The 22309-nt window shown below is 41.4% G+C and overlaps 1 protein-coding gene across 1 annotated transcript in view; it reads right to left on the bottom strand.

Annotated features, from left to right (window-relative positions):
• LOC127580584 (N-acylneuraminate cytidylyltransferase-like) overlaps window positions 1-22309 on the bottom strand; it is a 36546-nt gene that overhangs the window by 12220 nt on the left and 2017 nt on the right. Inside the window, exons 2-8 of the mRNA XM_052034171.1 lie at window positions 20398-20540; window positions 18919-19083; window positions 13946-14076; window positions 9208-9302; window positions 7550-7691; window positions 6209-6308; window positions 4510-4871 (exon numbers count right to left, since the gene is read on the bottom strand). Coding sequence (XP_051890131.1) covers window positions 4510-4871; window positions 6209-6308; window positions 7550-7691; window positions 9208-9302; window positions 13946-14076; window positions 18919-19083; window positions 20398-20540 — 1138 coding nt within the window. The remainder of the gene's footprint in view (window positions 1-4509; window positions 4872-6208; window positions 6309-7549; window positions 7692-9207; window positions 9303-13945; window positions 14077-18918; window positions 19084-20397; window positions 20541-22309) is intronic.

Below are 22309 nucleotides of genomic sequence, written 5' to 3'. Positions count from 1 at the left end.
ACTATGACATTGTGGCTATTACTGAGACGTGGCTGACGTCAGGGCAGGAGTGGATATTGAATATTCCTGGTTTTCAGTGTTTTAGGAGGGATAGGGAAGGGGGGAAGAAGAGGAGGGTTGGCGATACTGGTCAGGGACACTGTTACGGCTGTGGAAAGGATGGATGTTGTAGAAGGATCCTCTCTAGAGTCCGTATGGGTGGAAGTAAGGAACAAGAAAGGAGCAGTTACTCTACTAGGAGTATTCTATAGGCCCCCCAGTAGCAGTAGGGATATGGAGGAGCAGATTGGCAGGCAGTGTTTGGAGAGAAGCAAAAATAACAGGGTTGTTATAATGGGAGACTTCAATTTCCCAAATATAGACTGGAACCTGCTTAGTGCCAAAGGTTTAGATGGGACGGAATTTGTTAAATGTGTCCAGGAGGGATTCCTGATACAGTATGTTGACAGGCCGACTAGAGGGAATGCCGTGCTAGATCTAGTTTTAGGAAATGAACCAGGACAGGTGAATGATCTATTGGTGGGTGAGCATTTGGGGGACAGTGACCATTGCTCCATAACCTTTAAATTTGTCATGGACAGGGACAGGTGCAGAGAGGACAAGAAGATATTTAATTGGGGAAGGGTGAACTATGAGGCTATAAGGAGAAAACTTGGGAGTGTAAAGTGGATGTCCTTTTTGAAGGGAAATGTACCATGGAGATGTGGTCGATGTTCAGGGATTTTATGCAGGATATTAGGGATAAATATGTCCCGGGGAGGCAGAGAAGGAATGGCAGGGTGAAGGAGCCATGGGTGACGAGAGAGGTGGAACGACTAGTTAGGGAGAAGAAGGTAGCATACGTAAGGTATAAGCAGCAAGGTTCAGACAGGGCCCATGAGGAATATAGAGTAGCAAGGAAGGAACTTAAGAAAGGGCTGAGGAGAGCTGGAAGGGGACATGAAAAGGCTTTGGCTAGTAAGGTTAAGGAAAATCCCAAGGCCTTTTTCACGTACATGAAGGGTAGGAGGATGGCTAGGGTAAAGGTAGGTCCAATTAAAGACAAAGGTGGGACAATGTGCCTGGAGGTGGTGGAAGTGGGAGAAGTTCTCAATGAATACTTCTCTTCGGTATTCACCAGGGAGAGGGGTCTTGATGACGCGGAAGGGAGTGCTGGTAAGGGTAATGTTCTCGAGGTTGTAGATAAAGAGAGAGGATGTGTTGAAGTTGTTAAATAATATTAAGACAGATAAACCTCCGGGGCCTGATGGGATTTTCCCCAGGCTGCTTCAAGAGGCAAGGGAGAAGATTGTTGAACCGCTGGTAAGGATCTTTGAGTCCTCGTTGTCCACGGGGATGGTGCCGGAGGATTGGAGGGTGGCGAATGTTGTCCCCTTGTTCAAAAATGGTAGTAGGGATAGTCCAGGGAATTACAGACTGGTGAGCCTTACGTCTGTGGTGGGTAAGCTGTTAGAAAGGATTCTAAGGGATGGGATCTACGAACACCTGGAGAATCATGGATTGATTAGGGACAGCCAGCATGGCTTTGTGAAGGGAAGATCTTGCCTCACAAGCCTGATAGAGTTCTTTGAGGAGGTGACAAGGAAGATTGATGAGGGTAGTGCAGTGGATGTGGTCTACATGGATTTTAGTAAGGTGTTTGATAAGGTTCCTCATGGTAGGCTTCTTCAGAAGGTCAGAGGCCAAGGGATCCGGAAGCTTGGCTGTGTGGATTAGGAATTGGCTTGCTTGTAGAAAGCAGAGGGTTGTGGTGGAAGGAGTGCCCTCGGATTGGAGAGCAGTGGCTAGTGGTGTCCCGCAGGGATCGGTTCTGGGACCTCTACTTTTTGTGATATTTATAGATGACTTAGATCTCATCACCAAACTCTGAGACCTGGACTCAACACCTCCCTCTGCAACTGAACCTTTGACTTTCTGACCAGTAGACCGCAATCAGTGAGGATAGGCAGCAATACCTCCAGCACAATTATTCTCAACACTGGTGCCCCACAAGGCTGCGGGGTCAGCCCTCTGCTCTACTCCCTATACACTCATTGACTGCGTGGCCAGATTCTGCTCTAACTCCATCTACAGGTTTGCAGATGATACCACTGTAGTAGTCCGTATCTCAAATAACGATGTTGGAGTACAGGAAGGAGATAGCGAGCCTAGTGACATGGTGTCATGACAATGACCTTTCCTTCAATGTCGGCAAAAAAAAGTGTTGGTCACTGACTTCAGGAAAGGGGGTGGTGTACATGCACCTGTCTACATCAATGGTGCTGAGGTTAAGAGGGTTGAGAGCTTCAAGTTCCTGGGAGTGCACATCATCAATAGCCTGTCCTGGTCCAACCACGTAGACACCATGGGCAAGATGACACAAAGATCGGTGGTGTTGTGGATAGTGTGGAGGGCTGTCGAAGCTTACAGAGGGATATTGATAGGATGCAGAGCGGGGCTGTCAAGTGGCAGATGGAGTTCAATCCAGAGAAGTGTGAGGTGGTACACTTTGGAAGGACTAACTCCAAGGCAGAGTACAAGGTAAATGGCAGGATTCTGGGTAGTGTGGAGGAGCAGAGGGATCTGGGGGGTTCATATCCACAGATCCCTGAAAGTTGCCTCACAGGTGGATAGGGTAGTTAAGAAAGCTTATGGGATGTTAGCTTTCATAAGTCGTGGGATCGTTTAAGAGCCACGAAGTAATTATGCAGCTCTACAAAACTCTGGTTAGACTACACTTAGAGTACTGTGTCCAATTCTGGTCGCCTCATTATAGGAAGGATGTGGAGGCATTGGAAAGGGTACAGAGGAGATTTACCAGGATGCTGCCTGGATTAGAGAGTATGGATTATGAGGAGAGACTAAAGGAGCTAGGGCTTTACTCATGGAGAGGAGGAGGATGAGGGGAGACATGATAGAGGTATACAAGATACTAAGAGGAATAGAGTGGACAGCCAGCACCTCTTTCCCAGGGTGCCAATGCTCAATACAAGAGGACGTGGCTTTAAGGTAATGGGTGGGAAGTTCAAGGGAGATGTCAGAGGGAGGTTTTTCACCCAGAGAGTGGTTGGTGCATGGAATGCGCTGCCTGGGGTGGTGGTGGAGGCAGATACGTTGGACAAGTTCAAGAGATTGTTAGATAAGCATATGGAGAAATTTAAGATAGAGGGATATGTGGGAGGAAGGGGTTAGATAGTCCTAGGTGTGGTTTGAAGGTCAGCACAACATGGTGGGCCGAAGGGCCTGTTATGTGCTGTATTGTTCTATGGTTCTAGATGAGGGGGTGGAAGGCTGGGTTAGTAAGTTTGCGGACGACACTAAGATCAGCGGTGTTGTGGATAATGTGGAGGGCCGTCAGAGCTTACAGAGGGATATTGATAGGATGCAGAGCTGGGTTGACAAGTGGCAGACGGAGTTCAATCCAGAGAAGTGAGAGGTGGTACACTTTGGAAGGACAAACTCCAGGACAGAGTACAAGGTAAATGGCAAGGTACTTGGCAGTGTAGAGGAGCAGAGGGATCTGGGAGTTCATGTTCACAGTTCACTGAAAGTTGCCTCACAGGTGGATAGAGCAGTTAAGGCCTATGGGATGTTAGCTTTCATAAGTAGTGGGATAGAGTTTAAGAGCCGTGAAGTGATGATGCAGCTTTACAAAACTCTAGTTAGACCACACTTAGACTACTGTGTTCAGTTTTGGTCGCCACATTATAGGAAGGATGTGGAGGCGTTGGAGAGGGTGCAGAGGAGATTTACCAGGATGCTGCCTGGATTAGAGTGTATGGAATATGAGCACAGGCTTAAGGTGCTAGGGCTTTATTCACTGGAAAGGAGGAGGATGAGAGGAGACATGATAGAGGTATATAAAATATTGAGAGGAATAGATAGAGTGGACAGCCAGCGCCTCCTTCCCAGGGCACCAATGCTCAAGACAGAGGGCATGGCTTTAAGGTTATGGGTGGGAGGTTCAAGGGAGATGTCAGGGGGAGGTTTTTCACCCAGAGAGTGGTTGGTGCATGGAATGCACTGCCTGGGGGGGTGGTGCAGGCAGATACATTGGACAGGTTCAAGAGTTTGTTGGATAGGCACATGGAGGAATGTGAGATAGAGGGATATGGGGGAGGAAAGGGTTAGATAGTGTGAGGCTGGTTTGATGGACAGCATGACATGGTGGGCCGAAGGGCCTGTTTTGTGCTGTATGGTTCTATGGAAAAAACCTGCTGTCTGTGCTAGCAGTGTAATGATTCCATTTCTGCCTTGTCCTTTGAATATGTATGGTCAGTTTTGCAAGAGGACTTTGCAGAGTTCCTGCAGTGCACCTTGCAGATGATACTCACTGCAGCGTGTGTTACTAGTGGAGGGAATGCATGTTCTTAGGTGTAGGAGCTTATCTCAAGGGATGAAGGCAAGAGCTGAGAGGCAAATGCAGTCAAAACCTCAGATTATTTTGCAGTTACCCCTCTTACAAAAAATAAGCGTTAATTTCAAAGCCATATTTAGAAAAATGCGAAATAAATCATAAAACATACTAACCCGAATGCTGCTTTCCTTCATTTTTTCCATTTCTGACATTTCTAACAACTTATACCCATGGTTTTGGCATTGGCATTCGAGCTGCGAGTCCAGAGAACAAACCAGAAGGTTTACTTTGTTCATTTTGGTTCTTATATTACTTTCAGTGTTCATGCTTTCAGATGCATTGCTCTCTCCCAGGTTCTCAGCTCTGTAGTTTCCCATGAGCTGTGCCACATGGTCAACAAACTCCCCCACATCATGAATTCTATCTTTGCTGCTGCAGATGTAGTCCGCCACTTCCCGAACTTGGGATGCTGCACAACCTGAAACACCTCCAAAGTGAGCTTTCTTCAGGCACTCGAGATCAGAGTCATCGTTTCCTTTTGGGGCAGAACAAAGATTTGTCAATATTAGCATCTACTCTGCGGGTTGTTGTATAAATGACAGTCAATGCATGAACTGAACAATTTAATCATGGCGTAGCCCGTTTTATTCCAGAGAAAACAATCCCAGCCTGGATCATCTCTCTTCCTAACTACAACTCTTCAGCTGGACAATTGCTCCAACAGGCACCTTAACCACTGGATACATTTTGCCTCTGGGAGCTGGAGGGAGGAATGTCTACTTTGAGGTTCCACAGCCACAAGCCGTGCTTCCCCTCCCTCAGGGTCCCTGGGTATATCAATGCCCACTGACACAGCATACATGGCACAGACACAGGCTATTTGGCCCAGCCAGTCCATACACACCCCCCCCCCCCCCCAGAATATATCCTCATCCAGCCTGTTCTTAAATATATCTGCACTAATCACTTCAATCAGTACCCGTGTTCCACTTTAGCACCCTTTTGTGTAATGACATTTGTTGTCAATTTCTTGAGCTTCAACGCCATCAATATAGGATAGGTGACCTTATTATGCCCCTTCAAGTAGAAATATGTACTCTTTGTAACAGCTTTGATTTCAAAAGCCTCAGTCAGATTACCTTCTCCAGCTGGCTGAGCTCCCAGTCATAGAGCAGGACCTCCAAACACCCAAAACAAGGAGGCAATAAACAGGATAACTCTGCACCACTTCCAAACTGACTTGAACAGCTGGGACCTCACTGCCGTCTCCCCTGGATGTCCCAAACTCCTGCGTAACATAGCAAGTGCAAAGTGGCTTTGTAGCACTTCAAAAGTGGATGTTATTCATTCTGCACCCCAATGGTTCTTATTCAAGCACAATTCCATTGTAGTGTGGAACACACTATACACTCACTTCCTGTGTGCACTGGGACACACACAGGCTTAAGTCCCAGGGACAACCTAGCACACTGCACAAGTTATGCAGTTTCACTATGTTTAGTTATTTTGGATACAAAGACATCAAGCTCAGCCACGTGGTAAAATGTAGGACATTTTGAACCAAGATGGAGCAGAAATTCCTTCACTCAGGATGCTGAACCTGTAAAATTCACTGCCACAGGAGCTGGTGGAGATCAAGGCACTGAATATTTTACAAAAGGAGGTAGAAAGATTTCAATATACAGAAGGCATTAAGGGGGTTACAGGGAGAGAACAGGAGTATAGTTGAGACCGAGAATCAGCTGTGATCACATTAAATGGTTGAGCAGGCTCAAGCTGCCATTTCTCCTGTTCCTATTTTCTAATGTTTAAATCAAGACAGATTAACCCACTTGCACTGGTTGCACAATGGTTTATGATAGAACCACTCACCAAAGTAAGCCACATTCTCCCAACAGATGCCCATTTCTTTCAGCCATTTCTCTGTGGTATTTTTCTTCTGTTGTTTATCAAAGACAGGAATGAATTCTACCTGTAGTTCCAGAACAAACAACTGCATCAAATTTGTTTTTATTAAATGAGGTAAATTGCCCCTAATGTGTAGGTGAGTGACAGAATCTGTGCTTGAGTGAATGGAAATATGGGGAAAATAAAATGGAATTATGTAGGTGGTTGCTTGATGGTCACCATGGATCAAAGAGCCTGTTTCCAAGCTCCATAACTAATCACCAACAGTTCAATGAGCACAGCAATGTGAAGCAGTGCATCTGTGTTTCTTTGTTAGTATTACCATGCATTTTAAACATGGCCATTTTTTTTTGCATTTCCCATTCTAGGCACATGAAAACTGATTGTGCCTCTGAATTGACACCGTGAACCTACAGAGGGTTACAAGCTGGGGAAAGTGGGCTGTGAAGACTTATAGACCACACAAACAGATAACTCATTGGGTGGGGGGGGGGGGGTGGGGGTGGGAGTGGCTGTCATCAGCATTACAGCTGCATGTTCATGAAGAGGGCACACCTTTTTATCCTTTTCCTTCATTCTACTGATTTAAGTAGACTGTGTGTCAACATTAACATTTCAATGTCTCAAATAGAAAATGGAAAAAACAGCCCCTCCAACCATTCAAGTACACTTCCATTTAATCTTTATGGCCTCTCATTCTTACCATTTAGTTAAAATTGCTTTATCCACAGACTCATCACAATTTCATGATGAAACATCTGTAGGTGGTGGTTGCTGGGACACTGCCCTGATTAACTCCAGTGGTCAAGCCCTGGGCCAGGCAGGAATGACCACAACCACCTTCCCACTGTGCAACTGCAACCACTGAAATGTTTTTCCTTTGAGTTCCATTGACCTGAGTCTTAATAGCACCTTCAGTCAAGTAGTTCCTTGATAGATTTTATAAAATCTATTACTGGCTGGTATGGAAACAATAAGCCAAATGCCTGCTTTTTGTAGGTGTAATGATTCTATTTGTGCCCCGTCGTTTGAAGAGGCAGCAGTCATGTTTGTAAGATGCTCTATTACTTGCCAAGTTCCTGCAGTGCATCTCGCAGATGATACCCACTGTGTTGCACCAGTGGAAGGAATGAATGTTCACAGGTAAAGAGCCTTAACTCATGATAGGAATACAAATCCAGTATGGTAAATGTAGTGAAAACCTCCAATTATTTTGTAATTATCCCACAGACAAAAAAAAATCAAGCTTTAATTTCAAAACCACATTTAGAAAATTTCAAAGTTAGTAAAACAAAACATACTCACCCGAATGTTGCTGTCCTTCATTTTTTTTATTCTTGGCATATCTGACAACTCATACCCTCGATTTTGACATTCACATTCAAGCTGCGAGTCCAGGGAACAAACCACAAGGTTTACTTTGTTCATTTTCCCAAAATAACCATACCTACCAAAAAAAATTATGGTCAGCTTAAAAATAAAAGGCAAGCAGCAATATTAAGTGATCATCAATAGAATGTAGCTGTTTGATTGAATCTCTACCACAAATATAAGTTTGCCTCTTCACCAAAGCAAAACCAAGATAATTTCACCTCAGGCCTGTTATTTTCAGTGTTAAAACAATTCAGTTCCTTCTTTAGGAGAAGAGCTTCATGATTAGCTGCCTCATCTCCTTGGCATCATAAAGATGGTACAGTACATTAAATGCTAGGAGCTGCTATACAGCAATGAGGCTAAGAGACTACCGGCCCAGTTTTATGTAGACAAAGAAAAACTGCAGATGCTGGAAATAAATCAAAGTGCTGGAGATATTCAAAAGGTCAGAAACCTCTGGGGACAGAAATAAAGCTAACACTTTCGATCCTTGACCTTTCCTTAGTTGTTTCTCTTCACAGATGATGCTTGACATGAGTATCTCTGGCATTTTTCTATTTGTATTTTTTCTATTTTTGTATTATTTCTATTTTTTCTATTCTAAGAGGGAAAATCTGGCACAGATTTTCCTTGTTGTTTTAAGTCACATATTAAAACTACAACTTCATGGCAACTTTCTCCACTGAAGGATGGAAAGCACTAGAAAGAGGTTTAAAAGGAAAAAATGACTTGTGTTGCTGAGCAATTGTTGCTTTAAAAGTTGAAAGTGGAGAAAACAGCAAGATAGGAATTGGGCAAGAAATTTTAGATGAAAGGGCCAAGACAACAAGGTTCTTCTATGACCGTTGAAGTGGGAGGTGCAGAACAGGGGAAAGAGGTAAAGCAATGAGGAATAAAAGATCAAAATTGGAATTATGGAACACTTAACAGGAATTATGTGGCTAACCAAGATAATGGAAAAGTAAAACTAAATGGATTCAAAGGCAATTATGCACATTTTGTTTTGAACCCAGAGCAAGGGAGAAAAGCAAATGAAAGTCAACAAGGTCAAAGATGGATCTGTGCTTCAGTGCAAAACTAGACACTCCCTTCATATCAATACAATGCACTATAGTTACTAGAAATTAAGTAACTTGCACATCTATTTGGAAAAAACATTCATATTATATTACACCTTATACAAGGGACAGATATGTTCCGCCAGTGACGTATTGTGGAAGGGTAGTGACATTTATAAGGTAGGCAAATTACACGTGGTTGAACTCCCTCAAACAAAATATTGATCATCTGGTCCAGCAAAGTAGGCTCTAGGATACATACTGGATAAAAAAAGTGAAGGTATTCTTCTGGGCTTTAACCAGTAATACTTCAAGAATCACTATCACTCCAATTCCAATATTTTTAAGCAGTGAGAAACCTTGAACCAGGCAAATTTTAATTATTCCAAACATTCACTGGGTGGAGGAATATAATATTCCTGTTCGACATTAATTTTCCAACATCACAGAAATCTGGTACTAGATAACAATTTCCCAAAAACACTTTTCATACTCACAGATAATAATTCAGCTGCTGCGTGTGAAATTTACCTTTTAACTCTTTGTTCAGCAATGGGCCAGTCAAAGTCTACATCAATATCCACACTATACTCCGGCTGCATCTCATAGTAAGCCATTTTACCACCCTGGTTAGAAAGACAATAAATGGTCAAGATCTTAGATAATCAATATGCCACTGCCTAAAATACATTTTATGGTTGTTTTGCCCAAAAGGACACCCTCTTCATAGCAAACAAAGAACATATTACTTTAATGGATTAAAGCTCTTTCAATATCCAACCACTGATGCAACATTTCTCTGGTTTAGTGGAGATATTTGCTTCATTTTAATGGATTAGTAAAAGTAACATTTCAGTGACTATCTCAAGTCTGGTGCCCTTCCTTCAGCCTCCACTTTGCTTTACTCTATCCCAGTTTTTAAAACTACCTTAGTCTCACTTTCCACATGCCTCCCTAAATTCATCTAGCTCTGCATTCTTGCTTTTTAAACATTCTTCTCAATGAATGTACTTTTGATTTGTAGTTATCGTTGCAGTGCAAAAAACAGCAGCAATTCCTACACAGCAAATTCCTACTCCTCTTCAAAACAGTCTACAGATCTTTTACTATACATCCAGCTCCTGGGTATCGCTGCAGGAATTCCTTGGTACAGGCATCCAAGTTCAACCACCTTCACCTGCTTCATGATTGGGCCCCCTTCCATCCCAAGGTCAGGACTGGGAAGATTTGCTGATGGTTGCACAATGCTTACAACTCCACAGAAACTGATGAAATTCTTGCCTACAGGCAACAAGATGACAACAACATCCAGGCATAGTGTGATAAGTGACAAATAACATTTGCACCTTAATGTGTCAGGCAATGACCTTATCCAGAAAGCTAAAAACCTGCCTTTGACATTCAATGGCATTACCAAATCCTCCAGCATCCATATCCAAAGATTGTGATTGACAAGCTGAACTGGACCAGCCACATAAAAGGAGGCTGCAAGAGAAAGCTTGAGGCCAAAACCTAACATTCCAAAAACTTTTCCATCATTTACAAGGTAGCTGTCAGGAGTTTTCTCCACTAGATTGAATTAATGCAAATCTTGCAATATTTAAGCAGCAAGAGCATACAGGAAAAAGCAATTCATTTGATTGACAGCCCATGTATTACCCTAAACATTCCTTCCCTTTGCCACTGTCCAGTCATAGTGAGAGTGTCCAATTCACATACCACATTATTAGAATAAAACCCCATTAATGCAGCATGCTTGGTATTTTGGTGTTGGACAAGCAGATTTTCAAGACTATCAGATGGTATTCACATAGATACTCTAATGAAAGAAAAAAATGACTTAAACTTAAAGTCCAAGGCCTGACAGCACCTTGCAAATGGCTACCTCTACCACTGACAAATTGCAGCAAGCACACAAGAACTTTACAGACAGGCTGCAAGCAGGCAAGGAAAGCCCAAAAAGATTGTTACTCAAATATGAGCATTTCTTCTGGACACAATGTCCCTAAAGTATAAATTCATGGCTTAAGTAAGAAAATGAATCAGTTCTACATAAAAACAGAAGACGCTAGAAATACTCAGCAGGTCCGGCTGCATTTGTGGGAAGTGAAACAGAGTTCATGGTTCGGGTCAAAGACCCTTCTTCAGAACTGGGAAGGAGACAAAAGAAGATGGTTAAGCTGCAGGGAGGCTGGGAGAGGAGGGACTGATAGGGTAAACCTGGGGATAAACAGTAAACAATATTGTATGGTCAATGAATGGAGTTAGAGAACATAGACAAAGACTGAAGTGCAAAATGGAGAGCAGGAAGACATTCCCAACAGGTTAGACTGGGCACAACCTCCACTCCCAGAGGGGAAAAAAAGGGAGGAAAACAAAACAAACCAAGCCAATATCAATGGATGATTGGTACAGACAGAAATCAAGTTAACTGAAGTTGTTGAATTCAATACTGAGTCGCAAGGGCCACAACATGCCCAGGAGGAAGATGAGGTACCGTTCCCCAAGCTTGCGTTGAGCCACACTATAATAGTGCGGGAGACCACAGACCAATAGGTCAGAGTAGGAATGGGATGGAGAATTAAGTGGCAGACAACAAAAAGCTCAGGCTCTCCAAAGTGAACACCCGGTTTGCACTTAATTTCTCCAATGTAGGGGAGACCATATTGTGAACACCAAATGCTATACATTAGATTGGAGGAAGTGCAAGTGAAAGACTGACAGGCATTTGCAGTTTTTAAAAAATTAATCTGTTGTATCAGGTTCTGCCCCCAAATTTGTGAGTGTGAATATCAGAGGAAATATTTGCTAGTATGTTTTACACTGCTGATGAACTCAAATGTTTCTCTGTTAAAGCATCTCTGTTGTGCTAAATGTTTGATATCAAACATTCTGGTACTACACAGAAGGTTGACCAACAGAGGAAGAACTGGCATGGAGTCATAGGCAGATGGTTGCAGAGGAGAGGGTCTCCAGCAGCCCCTCAGACTCTGCATTCCAGCTTTCAACCATCCTCTGGGTGAAAAAAAGTTCTTCCTCAGATCTAAAACTTTTATCCTAAACCTATGCCCTCTGATTATGGATACCTCTGCCATGGGGAAATGTTTCTAACCATCTACCCTATATGCCCCAATTTTGTACATTTATTAGATCCCCACTCAGCCACCTCCTCCCCAAGGAAAACACACCCAACCTATCCATGCTCTCTCATAATTTCCATTCCAGGCAAGATCCTGGTCTCGGCACCCTCCTGTGGAATTAAGTCTTTCCTATCATGTAGGAACCAGAACTACACAATACTCCATTTGAGGCCTAATCAATGTTTTATAAAGTTGTACCAAAACCTCCCTACTCTTATATTCCATGACCCAGCTAATGAGAGTATTCTTTATACACCATTTATTTGTACTGCCACCTTTAGTGCCCCTTGGACATGTACACCAGGGTTCCTCTTCATCAACACACTCTAGGGTCTTTCTATTCACTGTGAATGTCCCACCCTTAGACCTCCTAAAGTGGATCACCTTGCACTTATTGAGATTAAGTTCCATTCATCTGTTGTCTGAAAAAATATCACCTTGTAGCTTGACACTACCTGCCTCACTATCAGCAACACCACCAATTTTAACATCTGCAAATTTTCTTAATCATACCACCTGGAAATTAAGTAACTTGCACAGCAATTTTGAAAAATATTCATATTATATTGCATTTTACATGAGGGACAGATGTGCAGCCAGTAATGCATTTTTGAATAGTGGCAATTAAAGTATTCCAATTACACATGGCTTTGCCAAGGACATCCACATCTCATGAAGCATTGAAAAACAGCTACCTGTACACCCAACCTGCTGATGAGCACAGCTGAGATATCCCCCACACAACATACACTTCAATCTCATGTTGTGCCCCATAGCACCCTGGCATCTGAAAAATTGCTTGTAGTCAGTGACATGCAACCTGATTGCCCAAGAATTGCCAGGAGGCTATTGAGAGCAACCTGGGAGATAATTCTTCACCCTCTTCAAGGTGGCAGTTCAACAGGATCTCTGGCACCCAGCAGCTAAGATACCATTAAGGCAGGTGAGCAGCTTATGTTAAAGAGTTCTTACAAAAGTGATTTTTACTTCACTTTAAATAATAAGCATACTAAATAAAATATGGAAAATTCAGATGCAATTAAAGTTGGTGAAACGTAAATAAATTTTCAAAATACAAAGTCATTCACTTTATATCCCTTATTTTTGAAATATTAATTTTACAACATAATTTTTGCCAGAAGACTGACTAGTTAGCAAATACAATATCGACATGAACAGTTAGCCTGCTCCTCTGGATGTTGTACTGTTCAGGTTACTGAGGGATTTGTCAATAAAACATGGTATTAAATTGCAATAACAATAGAAACCCAATTAGTATATAAAAAAATTAGAGCATGTGCATTTAAATCTTAATTAAATCATGACTGTATAATATGGTTTTCCTCAATTACCAAACAACCCCTCCAGCCTGTCAAATTTAGAAGCAGAGTCACATGCACTTAGATGTCCAAAAACTATGAATGGAAATAATTAAAGACAAAAATTACTCAGCTTCTGATCTGATCTATTAGCCACATTGTTTATGTGGCTGACTCAACTAAGTTTCCATTCCATGCTGGTGCCTAGAACGCTCATGGTGAGGTACTTGGCGATAGTCATGCTTTTCAAAGCCAAATGATGGTAGTCTCTCGTTAGAGATGGCATTTTGTTAACACTTTTGTGCTGCAACAGTTACTTATCATTTATCACTTGGAAATGACCTAGGTCAACCTAAAATTTTCTAAATAAGCTTATTCTACAAACATGTTTTTAGAAGAAGATGTCATAGCTTTTAATCACAAACATGACAGCAAAGCAATTTGCGTAAAAAATTTAACAGTTCAGGGAAATATTTCTAATCTTGTACTGTTAAATTAGACCTGCCACATCCTGAAAACCATTAAACCAGTCCTGGTATTCTTGTCTACAACAGGGATCTAGCAGAGGTCGAGTAGTTTTTATCTTTTAAAATTTGAAGTCACTGTTATTTGAGTACTTCAAATCAGAAAAGAGGTGTAACGAAACTTGGGCTTGTACCTATTCCAGGTGCATATCCTGCCACATCAAGAGGAAGCTCTCAACCTATCTGTCCACTGCCTAGGTGATAACAATTGCCATGAAATAAGTTAGGAATACAACTCCCATTCTGTTATGAATCATTTAATAAAACATTATAACATGCCACATACCTGGAGATGTCCACTCTCAAGTAATTTTGTCGTAGCAAAATAGAACGATCCATTTTCATAGAGCTCTCCTCGCCAATCTTGCCTCCTTGGCCTTTTATCTGGAGTCAAGTTTAAAGGCCGTGTTACCTCATCTGTTGACAGTTAAATACATAAACAAAAAAATCAGATCAACTTCCTTGCACCTTCAAACTTCAAAACAAAAACATCCCTGCAGGCACCCATATACATTCTTGCCCCATCTACTTATTGATGTGATTCATGGGCATCCTTTCTACCAGCCCAAAGTCAGGTCCCCTCCCACAACTCTCCAGTACTTTGGCAATGGTCTTGGGGTCACTTCCTTCTCTTACTACAGATTGAATCCAGAATAAGGATTCTATTTCATTCACTCAGTTTCACCATCTCCTCCACAATGCCGCTTTCCACACTGATGCCACTATGTTTTCCTTTATTCTCCACTGAGGATTCCCTGCCCCTGAATGGGCCTTTGACAGAATTTCTCATTTTAATCACGTCTGGTCTCAGTTTTTCTCCCCTTCCTTCCAAAATTGCAATAGAATTCCCTTAACCTCACTTTCCACCCACCTGTCTCCATGTTCAATTATCTTCTACCATTTGCAATACCTCCAACAAAAGCATTACACTCTGCCCTACTCTTGCAGCTTGGAAGAGATCATAGCCCCTCTGATAAACTAGTCCACTCTTGAACCATCCCTTCACATAATGAGCATGAGATAGGGCATGTGCTCTTTTAGTGCCATCTGTCCTACAACTCCCAACACTTGTTCCAGATGAAACAGTGATTTGTATTTCTTTTAATGTAGGATACAGTCTTCAGAATACAGTCTCCTCCATACAAGCTAATCACAAATAGAATGATTTTATATTCCAAATACTTTTTGCTCAGTTGGTGAAAGTTGGGACATGGGGCAAGTGAGTTTGGATGGCCTTGTGATTGTGGAGGATGGGATTAAGGAGGCAGGCCAGCCAAGAACAACAACAAAACGTGGAGAAAACAGAACAAGGAAGCGTTTCAGCAACAGAACATCAGATGGGAGGAGGGCAGCATTGAGTCAGCAGTTTAAGGAAGGAAAAATTATTAGTCTGTCTTGGAAATAGATAAATAGTCTGAAGTTCAAATTGGGCTTAAACACAGGGATCACATTTGCAGTCAGGTTTAACTTCATGAGTCACAGAGTGAGGCCCAGTACCTTTCTGCGCTGGTCACTTTTGCCTGCATTTGACCAATATCCCTCTAAACCTTTCCTATCCATGAACCTGTCTAAATGTCTAAGCATCGTAATTGTACCCACCTGTACCACTTCCTGTGGCTGCTCATGTCACATACCGACCACCCTGTGCGGAAAAACTTGCCTTTCCGATCTCCTTTAAATCTTTCCCCTCTCACCTTAAACCTACAACCTCTAATTTTAAGACTCCCCTATGATCTGAAAAAGACCTGACCATCCACTTTATCAATGCCCCTAGTGATTTTATAAACCTAGTTAAGGTTACCCCTCAGCCTCCTCCGTTCTAGGGAGGATAGTCCCAACCTATCCAATCACTCCTTATAGGTCAAGCCCTCCAGTTCTGGCAACACCCCGGTGAATCTTTTCTGCATCCTCTGTAGCTTAATCACATCCTTTTTATAGTATAGCAACCAGAAATGCACACAATTCCAGGTGCAGTCTCACCAACATCCTATACTGCTATAACATGTCATCCCAACTCTCATACTCAATGCCTCATCCGATGAAGGCAAGCATGCTATATGTCCTATTCACCATTTTGGTCATCTATGTTGCCTGATGGAGCCAGCAAGTAGGGAATTTGTTTCATAGGCTTTTTTCTTTAAAGGGGATAATGAGAAGAGATGTGAAGGACAGGGCGTAGTACCCAAGAAAAGAAAACTAACAATACAGTTAATAATGGAGACTAGGAAGTGAAATGACATGTCTAGTGGGAATGTGCATTGCAAACTGAGTGCAAATCCCCCAGACAAGATGAACGGAGCAGGAGAGAAACCAGCAGAAGGCAAGATTCACACCAACTTCACCAGCAAGGTTTAGACCAGCAGCTTCAGCAACGCTAAGAAAACTCGACACCATCTTCGATACAGCAGTCCACTTCATTGTTATCCCAAGTGAACATTGCCTTCTCCACCATCGCAAAAATGCACTTCAGATATTTACCCAAGCTACTCAGACAGCACCTTGGCAACTTGCAAACTCTACTACCAAGGGCTGCAGAAGCATGCAAACAGCACACACCATTCTGACTCGGAAATATATTGCTATTCTACTCATCACTACCAGCACTTCTGCAGCACACCTAGACCAAAGTGAAACCATTATAGATCCAACTTACGACCTTACTGGGTTTCAGTTCTACTGTACATTAAACTAGAATGTTGCCTTTTATTTAAAAAAAAATTATAATGATTTCCATCATTATCCTACTAGGTTACTTCACTGCAACACTTTTCACAGACTTGCTGATTCTTATAGCAAGAAATACAAGTTAACTTCACTTCTTACCAAAATGTATTACTGCACCCATTCCATTACAGAAGTTCAGTTGCTCATTTGCCTTTTGAGCCAAACAAATTTACAGCAGTAAAATGACAAATCACACAGCAATAGAGTTGATTCTTAATACTTTTAGTGGTTGCTTGGATGACCAAAAATACCAATGAAAATCCCACCAGCTGGTGGACCCCAGTGGACTATCAGACGTTACTGTAAGACTTATTGCAGCAAATTAAGAAACACAGGATATTTCCCCACATTGTGTGCAAAGATAAATGTAATCTTATTTAACAATTACCCCAGAGCTTTTTCAGGAACTTAAATGTAATATTTTTTTTAAGATATTTTCATCCTAAACAAAAAGTGGTGTGAAAATCCTAATTCATGTTTTACACAGAATTATGAAGGTCACATTTTATACTATGTAATGTTCAATATTTTGACTAAACTGAGGATATGCAATTGACCTGCATTTGTCTGTCTGTATCTTTAGGCATGAACGTGCTACTCAAGAGCAACCACATCAAGCTTGGCAGGGTCCTTGCAGAATGCAATTTGGTTGTTTAAGCAGGCCAAAATAAACCCCAACTATTAATTAGCTGAGAAGGCCTTTGACAGAAGGCAACAGCTTTATAGCTGTCAAACTGTCAAGTTTACTCCATTCTTCTGAACGTTACTGATATTCAGAAGCATTCAAATCAAATAACTTTAAGAACACAAGTAATTAAAAATTTGCCTCATCTTTGCAGTCAGAAAACCTGCATTCAAACAAATGGCTTTGGGAATCCTGAGCCAGCGCAAACTCGATAAAGGGTCACAGGATCAGAGTTACATGGCACAGAAACAGACCCTTTGACCCAACTCCTCCATGCCAACTATGTCATCTATTCGAGCTAACCTCATTTGTCTGCATTTGGCCCATAACCCTCAAACTTTTCTAACCATGTATCTGTCCAAATGTCTTTTAAATATTCTAATTGTACCTGCCTCTACACCTTCCTCTGGTAGCTCGTTCCATTTACCCACCACACCATGTGGGAAAAGTTGCTCCCCCCATATTATATTTTTCCTCTCACCTCAAATCCAAGCCCTCCAGTTTCAGACTCCCCTACACTGGGGTAAGGACTGGATGTCCACCTTATCTACATCCCTCGTGATTTTGTATACAGGATCCAGAAGCAGATTTCCCAGCATAAATAAATGTGGGAGAGTTTGGGCAATTTTGTGCTGCACCCCTCCCAGACTCTGTACACATACAATAGCAGTTTCCCTGCTACTATCCGCTAATTCATACAACAGTGTTCTGAGTATTCATGTTTATGCAGGATTCCTCAACTTATTGGTACTATTGGAGAAAAATAGTAGAGGTTCCATGAAGCACTCATCTTAACATAAACTGCCTTTACTTGGAATTTAGTCACATGCATTTTGCCAGAGAAACTAATTCATTATAAAAATTACATTGTCTAAAAAGTGCATCTCATAATACATTTTCCAAATTTCTTTACGACACAGGCCATTAGGCCCATCAAGTCTCACCAGCTCGCAAAAGATTCCCATTCTCCCACTCGTTTTCCCTTTAAGCTATTCTCCCCACATCCTCAATAACTTTCTCCTCTTCCCCACAAACAAGATTCTACCACTCACCTATACACTAACCTATCAATGAGCACATGAGAGCGCCTGTGGGAAACCCATGGGGTCACAAGGAGAAGTTGCAAACACCACATAAGACAATATTCTAGGCCAAAGATCAAACCCAGGTTGCTGTCACTGTAAAACAGCAGTTCTACTAGCTGTGCTACTGAGCCTCCCATTACAACTTCCTGAAACAGAATACATGATGCCATTGTGAAGAAAATACCTGGTAACATTGGGAAGATGGTGCCAAGGTCTAGAAACTCGAAGGCGAGTTGGACATAGAGGCAAGTGATAGGGAAAGCATTCAGAACAAAAGTTTTAAAAATAATGCAGAAAGCAAGGCTCCGGCAGGACTTGGAGAGGATGCTTGAGGCAGAGCAGCATTGAGGAAGAAAATGAATTGGTGAAAGCTTCCTCCTCGACCCTGGGCCACAAAGGGAATACGCAAAAGCTACTGGGAAATCGGAACAGAATGTGGGCTAGCGCTGGGAATGGCAAAGGCATTTATAGAGTGGGGGCTGGAGGTGGAGAACTGATGTCACTGGTAATGGCAAGTGGGTGGGAGGGATGCGTGGTCAAAACAGAGGTTTCATAAAACATTGACAAAAACTCAGAATCTTAGAAGTAAACTTCAGACAATACATGATCAAGAAACTCATCTGCAGTTTTAACTAACAAGCTTACTTTATTTTAACCCCATTTATTTTAAGAATTTAAAAACAGTAATCAATTAAAACAGGAACACACAAAATTACAAGGCCAAGAATTTATTTTAAAGTTAATAATAAACTGCATGTGGTCTACCTGCTTGTACCTCCAGCCACCGAAATTGATGACGTCTTACAACAGAAAATACCGAATCGTATTCCTTTTCCTTCATCATCTTTACCACCTCGGTCAAATGATGAGGGTGGAGACAGGGAGAAGTGCACTGTATATTACCAACCACGTCAATGTGTATCTCCGGATCTAATACAAGAATGATTATTTATAAAATGCAAGGAGGAATGGAGATTGCAAACAGTCATTCATTCAGTCATGTGCAATTTGATAGTCATTTGGGTGAACAGTGTTAGGGTAAGAATAACAGCTCTAACTTGGATAAGTGAAGACCATAATTAACTAATGGGCATCGACTCAGAATGAGGTTAAAGTTAGAAGCAGTACCTGTCTTTTCAAAGTTATCCTCTGGCCAATAATTGCACATGCATCATATTAAGGAAATATTTCAACTAAACACAATGAAAATAATGTGGGTATACATTGGTATACAAAGTCCAAGAAAGATACATAAATTGTATCCTCATTTTATCACTGAGGGGGAAAGAAACAAGGTAAAAGGGCCTTCTGCTTCTTTTGTTATCTAATATTTACTGACATGTTTGCTACAGTGTATGCCAGAATACTTTGGTCAAAGCGAAAACATTACTTTCAAGAGACCTTCGATCTTTATTTCATGATCTTTACAGTACGTAAACAATACATGTCAGACTGGTAGCCTTCATCAGCAATGACACCAGATAAATAGGGAGTTTAATGATGCAAGAAAAAGGGGACAAAGTGAAGACCACCAATATATATCAATCACACTGAAGCAACTCATGCATTAAGTAACCAGCAAACTGTTTAAATTGAGAGTAAATTAATAATTAGCGTGCTCATTTTCTATTAAGCTATTTGCAGGTCAGTTAATGCATCCCCTGGACCTTATTCTTCTCCCACCCCCCACCAAGTATACAAAGAGGTAAGCCTAAAGAGATTTCTATCTGTGGACAAATCAAATCTAGGGCCATACAGCAGGAATTTCAGTAAAAGCACCTACGCAACGCAAGGGAGTAGAATGTGGAACTCCCGAGCAGAACAAAGTGTCCAGATGAAGGGTCTCGACCCAAAACGCGGATTGTACATTTCCCTCTATAGATGCTGCCTGACCCCTGAGCTCCTCCAGCACTACATGTGTTGCAAAGAAATAGTATAGCAGTTTTTAAAAAGAGGAGGAAGGTAAATCTGTGACAAACAAATAGATTGTTATACTGCAAGGTTCAGCTGAGAGGAGTTAAGAGGTAAGCTGCAACATGCAGTGAAAAGAATGGGATGAATCTGCTTGAGCAAACAGGCCACTTGTGTGCTGTTCATTCCTCGTCACTCATCCCTCTGGTTTCAGCTCTGCAAAGGACAGACACCTCAGCCTGCCTTGAAGTTACATTTTATGTAACTGATCGTACTTGCAGAGCCATCCCTGTTATTTCCATAGCTGTTAGGTGTTAATGATAATTACTGTACCTTTGTGGTTTTTAAGGAATTCACAAATAGTGTCTAAAGAACTTGCTGTATCAGTTGATACTTCTGCACTTCTACGGTGTACTCGAGCTCCATATTTTCTTGCTACTTTTTCAATCTCATCATGGTCAGTTGAAACCCATATGCTATTTGACATAAACAAACGAGAGTTCTTTCAGCATGCTTCATTATCAACCAAGATGCTGCTATGGTTTCATAGATATTTAAACTGTATAATTCTGAAACCTGTACAACTTCTTGAAATATACATTCCACACTAATTTTTTTTTTAAAAACAGTGAATTAATAAACTAACCAGTTTCCTTATACCCCCTTTAACTATAGAGGTATAATGAAACTGATTTAGTAACCCAAGAAAATGGAAGCCCAAGACAGAAATGCACCAAGACTTGCTTAACTGAAAGTTCCACATTTTCAACCAAATTTAATTCTGCAATCTATTGCTGATATTAAAGTGCCTTAGAAAGCGATGTGGCAATGCTTTTGTTAATATTTCTGACAAACTTGATGTGCCTGGGTTTCTACGATTCTAATTCAAAAATACCAATTTAACAAATCACTCCATAATGTTGACTTTTTGCATGTTCATCTTTTTTTCAAAAAAATTCTCTGCTCTCAACTGGTGCTTATGGTCTTCTATTACCACATCCAAGGTTAATCCCCATCCGTGCCCAAAACAGTGACTATCTGTGGGAATAGTAAACAGCTAAACGTACACAATTATTTCATACATAGAACAGTACAGTACGGGAACAGGCCCTTCAGCCCACGATGTTATGCCAAACTAATTAAAATTACGTTCAGGTTTGAGTAAGGAAACTAAGTCACTGGCTTCACTCCCAAATTTTCAAATGATGCCTTCAGTACTATAGATACTGTACACGAATCATTCATTAATAGTGGCAAGGAAAGATTTCCAGATGCTTGAGTCTAGGTAGTTCTAGGCAAAGCTACCAAAGGATATTGTCAAAAAAGAGATCTGGGGCGAGGCAACAGGTTAAAATTTGCAGGAGTAGAGGACGGTCACTTGCAGGCAAGCTTCAGTCTCACTGATGAAGTGTACCAAAGTCATGAGAAGCCATAATTTGTTACTGCTTCTCTCCCCTTATTTCCAAGGCAATAAGGCAAGATTAGAGCAGCAAATTCAGAACTAATTTTAAAGATGCAAAGAGATCCATTTTAAATGTTGGAATTTTGCCTGTGTAGAATTCAGCTACTCCATATTGGAAAGTTGATTGTATATACAATTATTTCATATATTCAGGGTTCTGGGTAGGGAAACCCAATCACAAGCTTCACTCCCAAGCAACATACCCATTTTCATGCATGTGCACATTTTCAAATGTTTGTTACAACCACACAAATGAAAACACAACAGCAGTTGAACTTTTCTCTAAGTGAATCCCTTCACTATCTAGAACCAGGACACAGCTTCCAACCACCATTGGGTGTTGTTTGTGAATGACTTTTTTTTTAAAGTGAAACCTGGACACACCTTCCCAAGTACTACTCTGATAAGAATAGTAACCCTTTTACCTTAACTGATTTTTGTTGGCAAAAAATTAAATTTAAAAAACTACTCAAATGACACATCATCACTACTGTGAGAGACTGTACTGTTAATGCCCAGAGGGACCAATATGAACTTGTATATAAATCACTGAAAGTCAACATGCAGGTACACCAAGTTATACACTGGTCTTGACTGAGAATTTGAGTACTGCAAAAAAAAATATTTTGCTGAAGTTAGATAGCTCCCTTGCAAAACTGCAGTTAGGTAGGGAGACCAAAGAGGCACAGTGTTCTAAACAGGATACACCTGCCACAAGGGAAGCGCAGCCTAAATTCAAATTGCATCCAAGTTTGCTATTATTTAGATGAAGCAGCTCAAACC

This window comes from Pristis pectinata, chromosome 19 (genome assembly GCF_009764475.1).
Source record: "Pristis pectinata isolate sPriPec2 chromosome 19, sPriPec2.1.pri, whole genome shotgun sequence".
NCBI lineage: Eukaryota > Metazoa > Chordata > Chondrichthyes > Rhinopristiformes > Pristidae > Pristis > Pristis pectinata.
The sequence above is the reverse complement of the archived record's forward strand: the minus strand, read 5'-3'. Positions and strand labels throughout refer to the sequence as shown.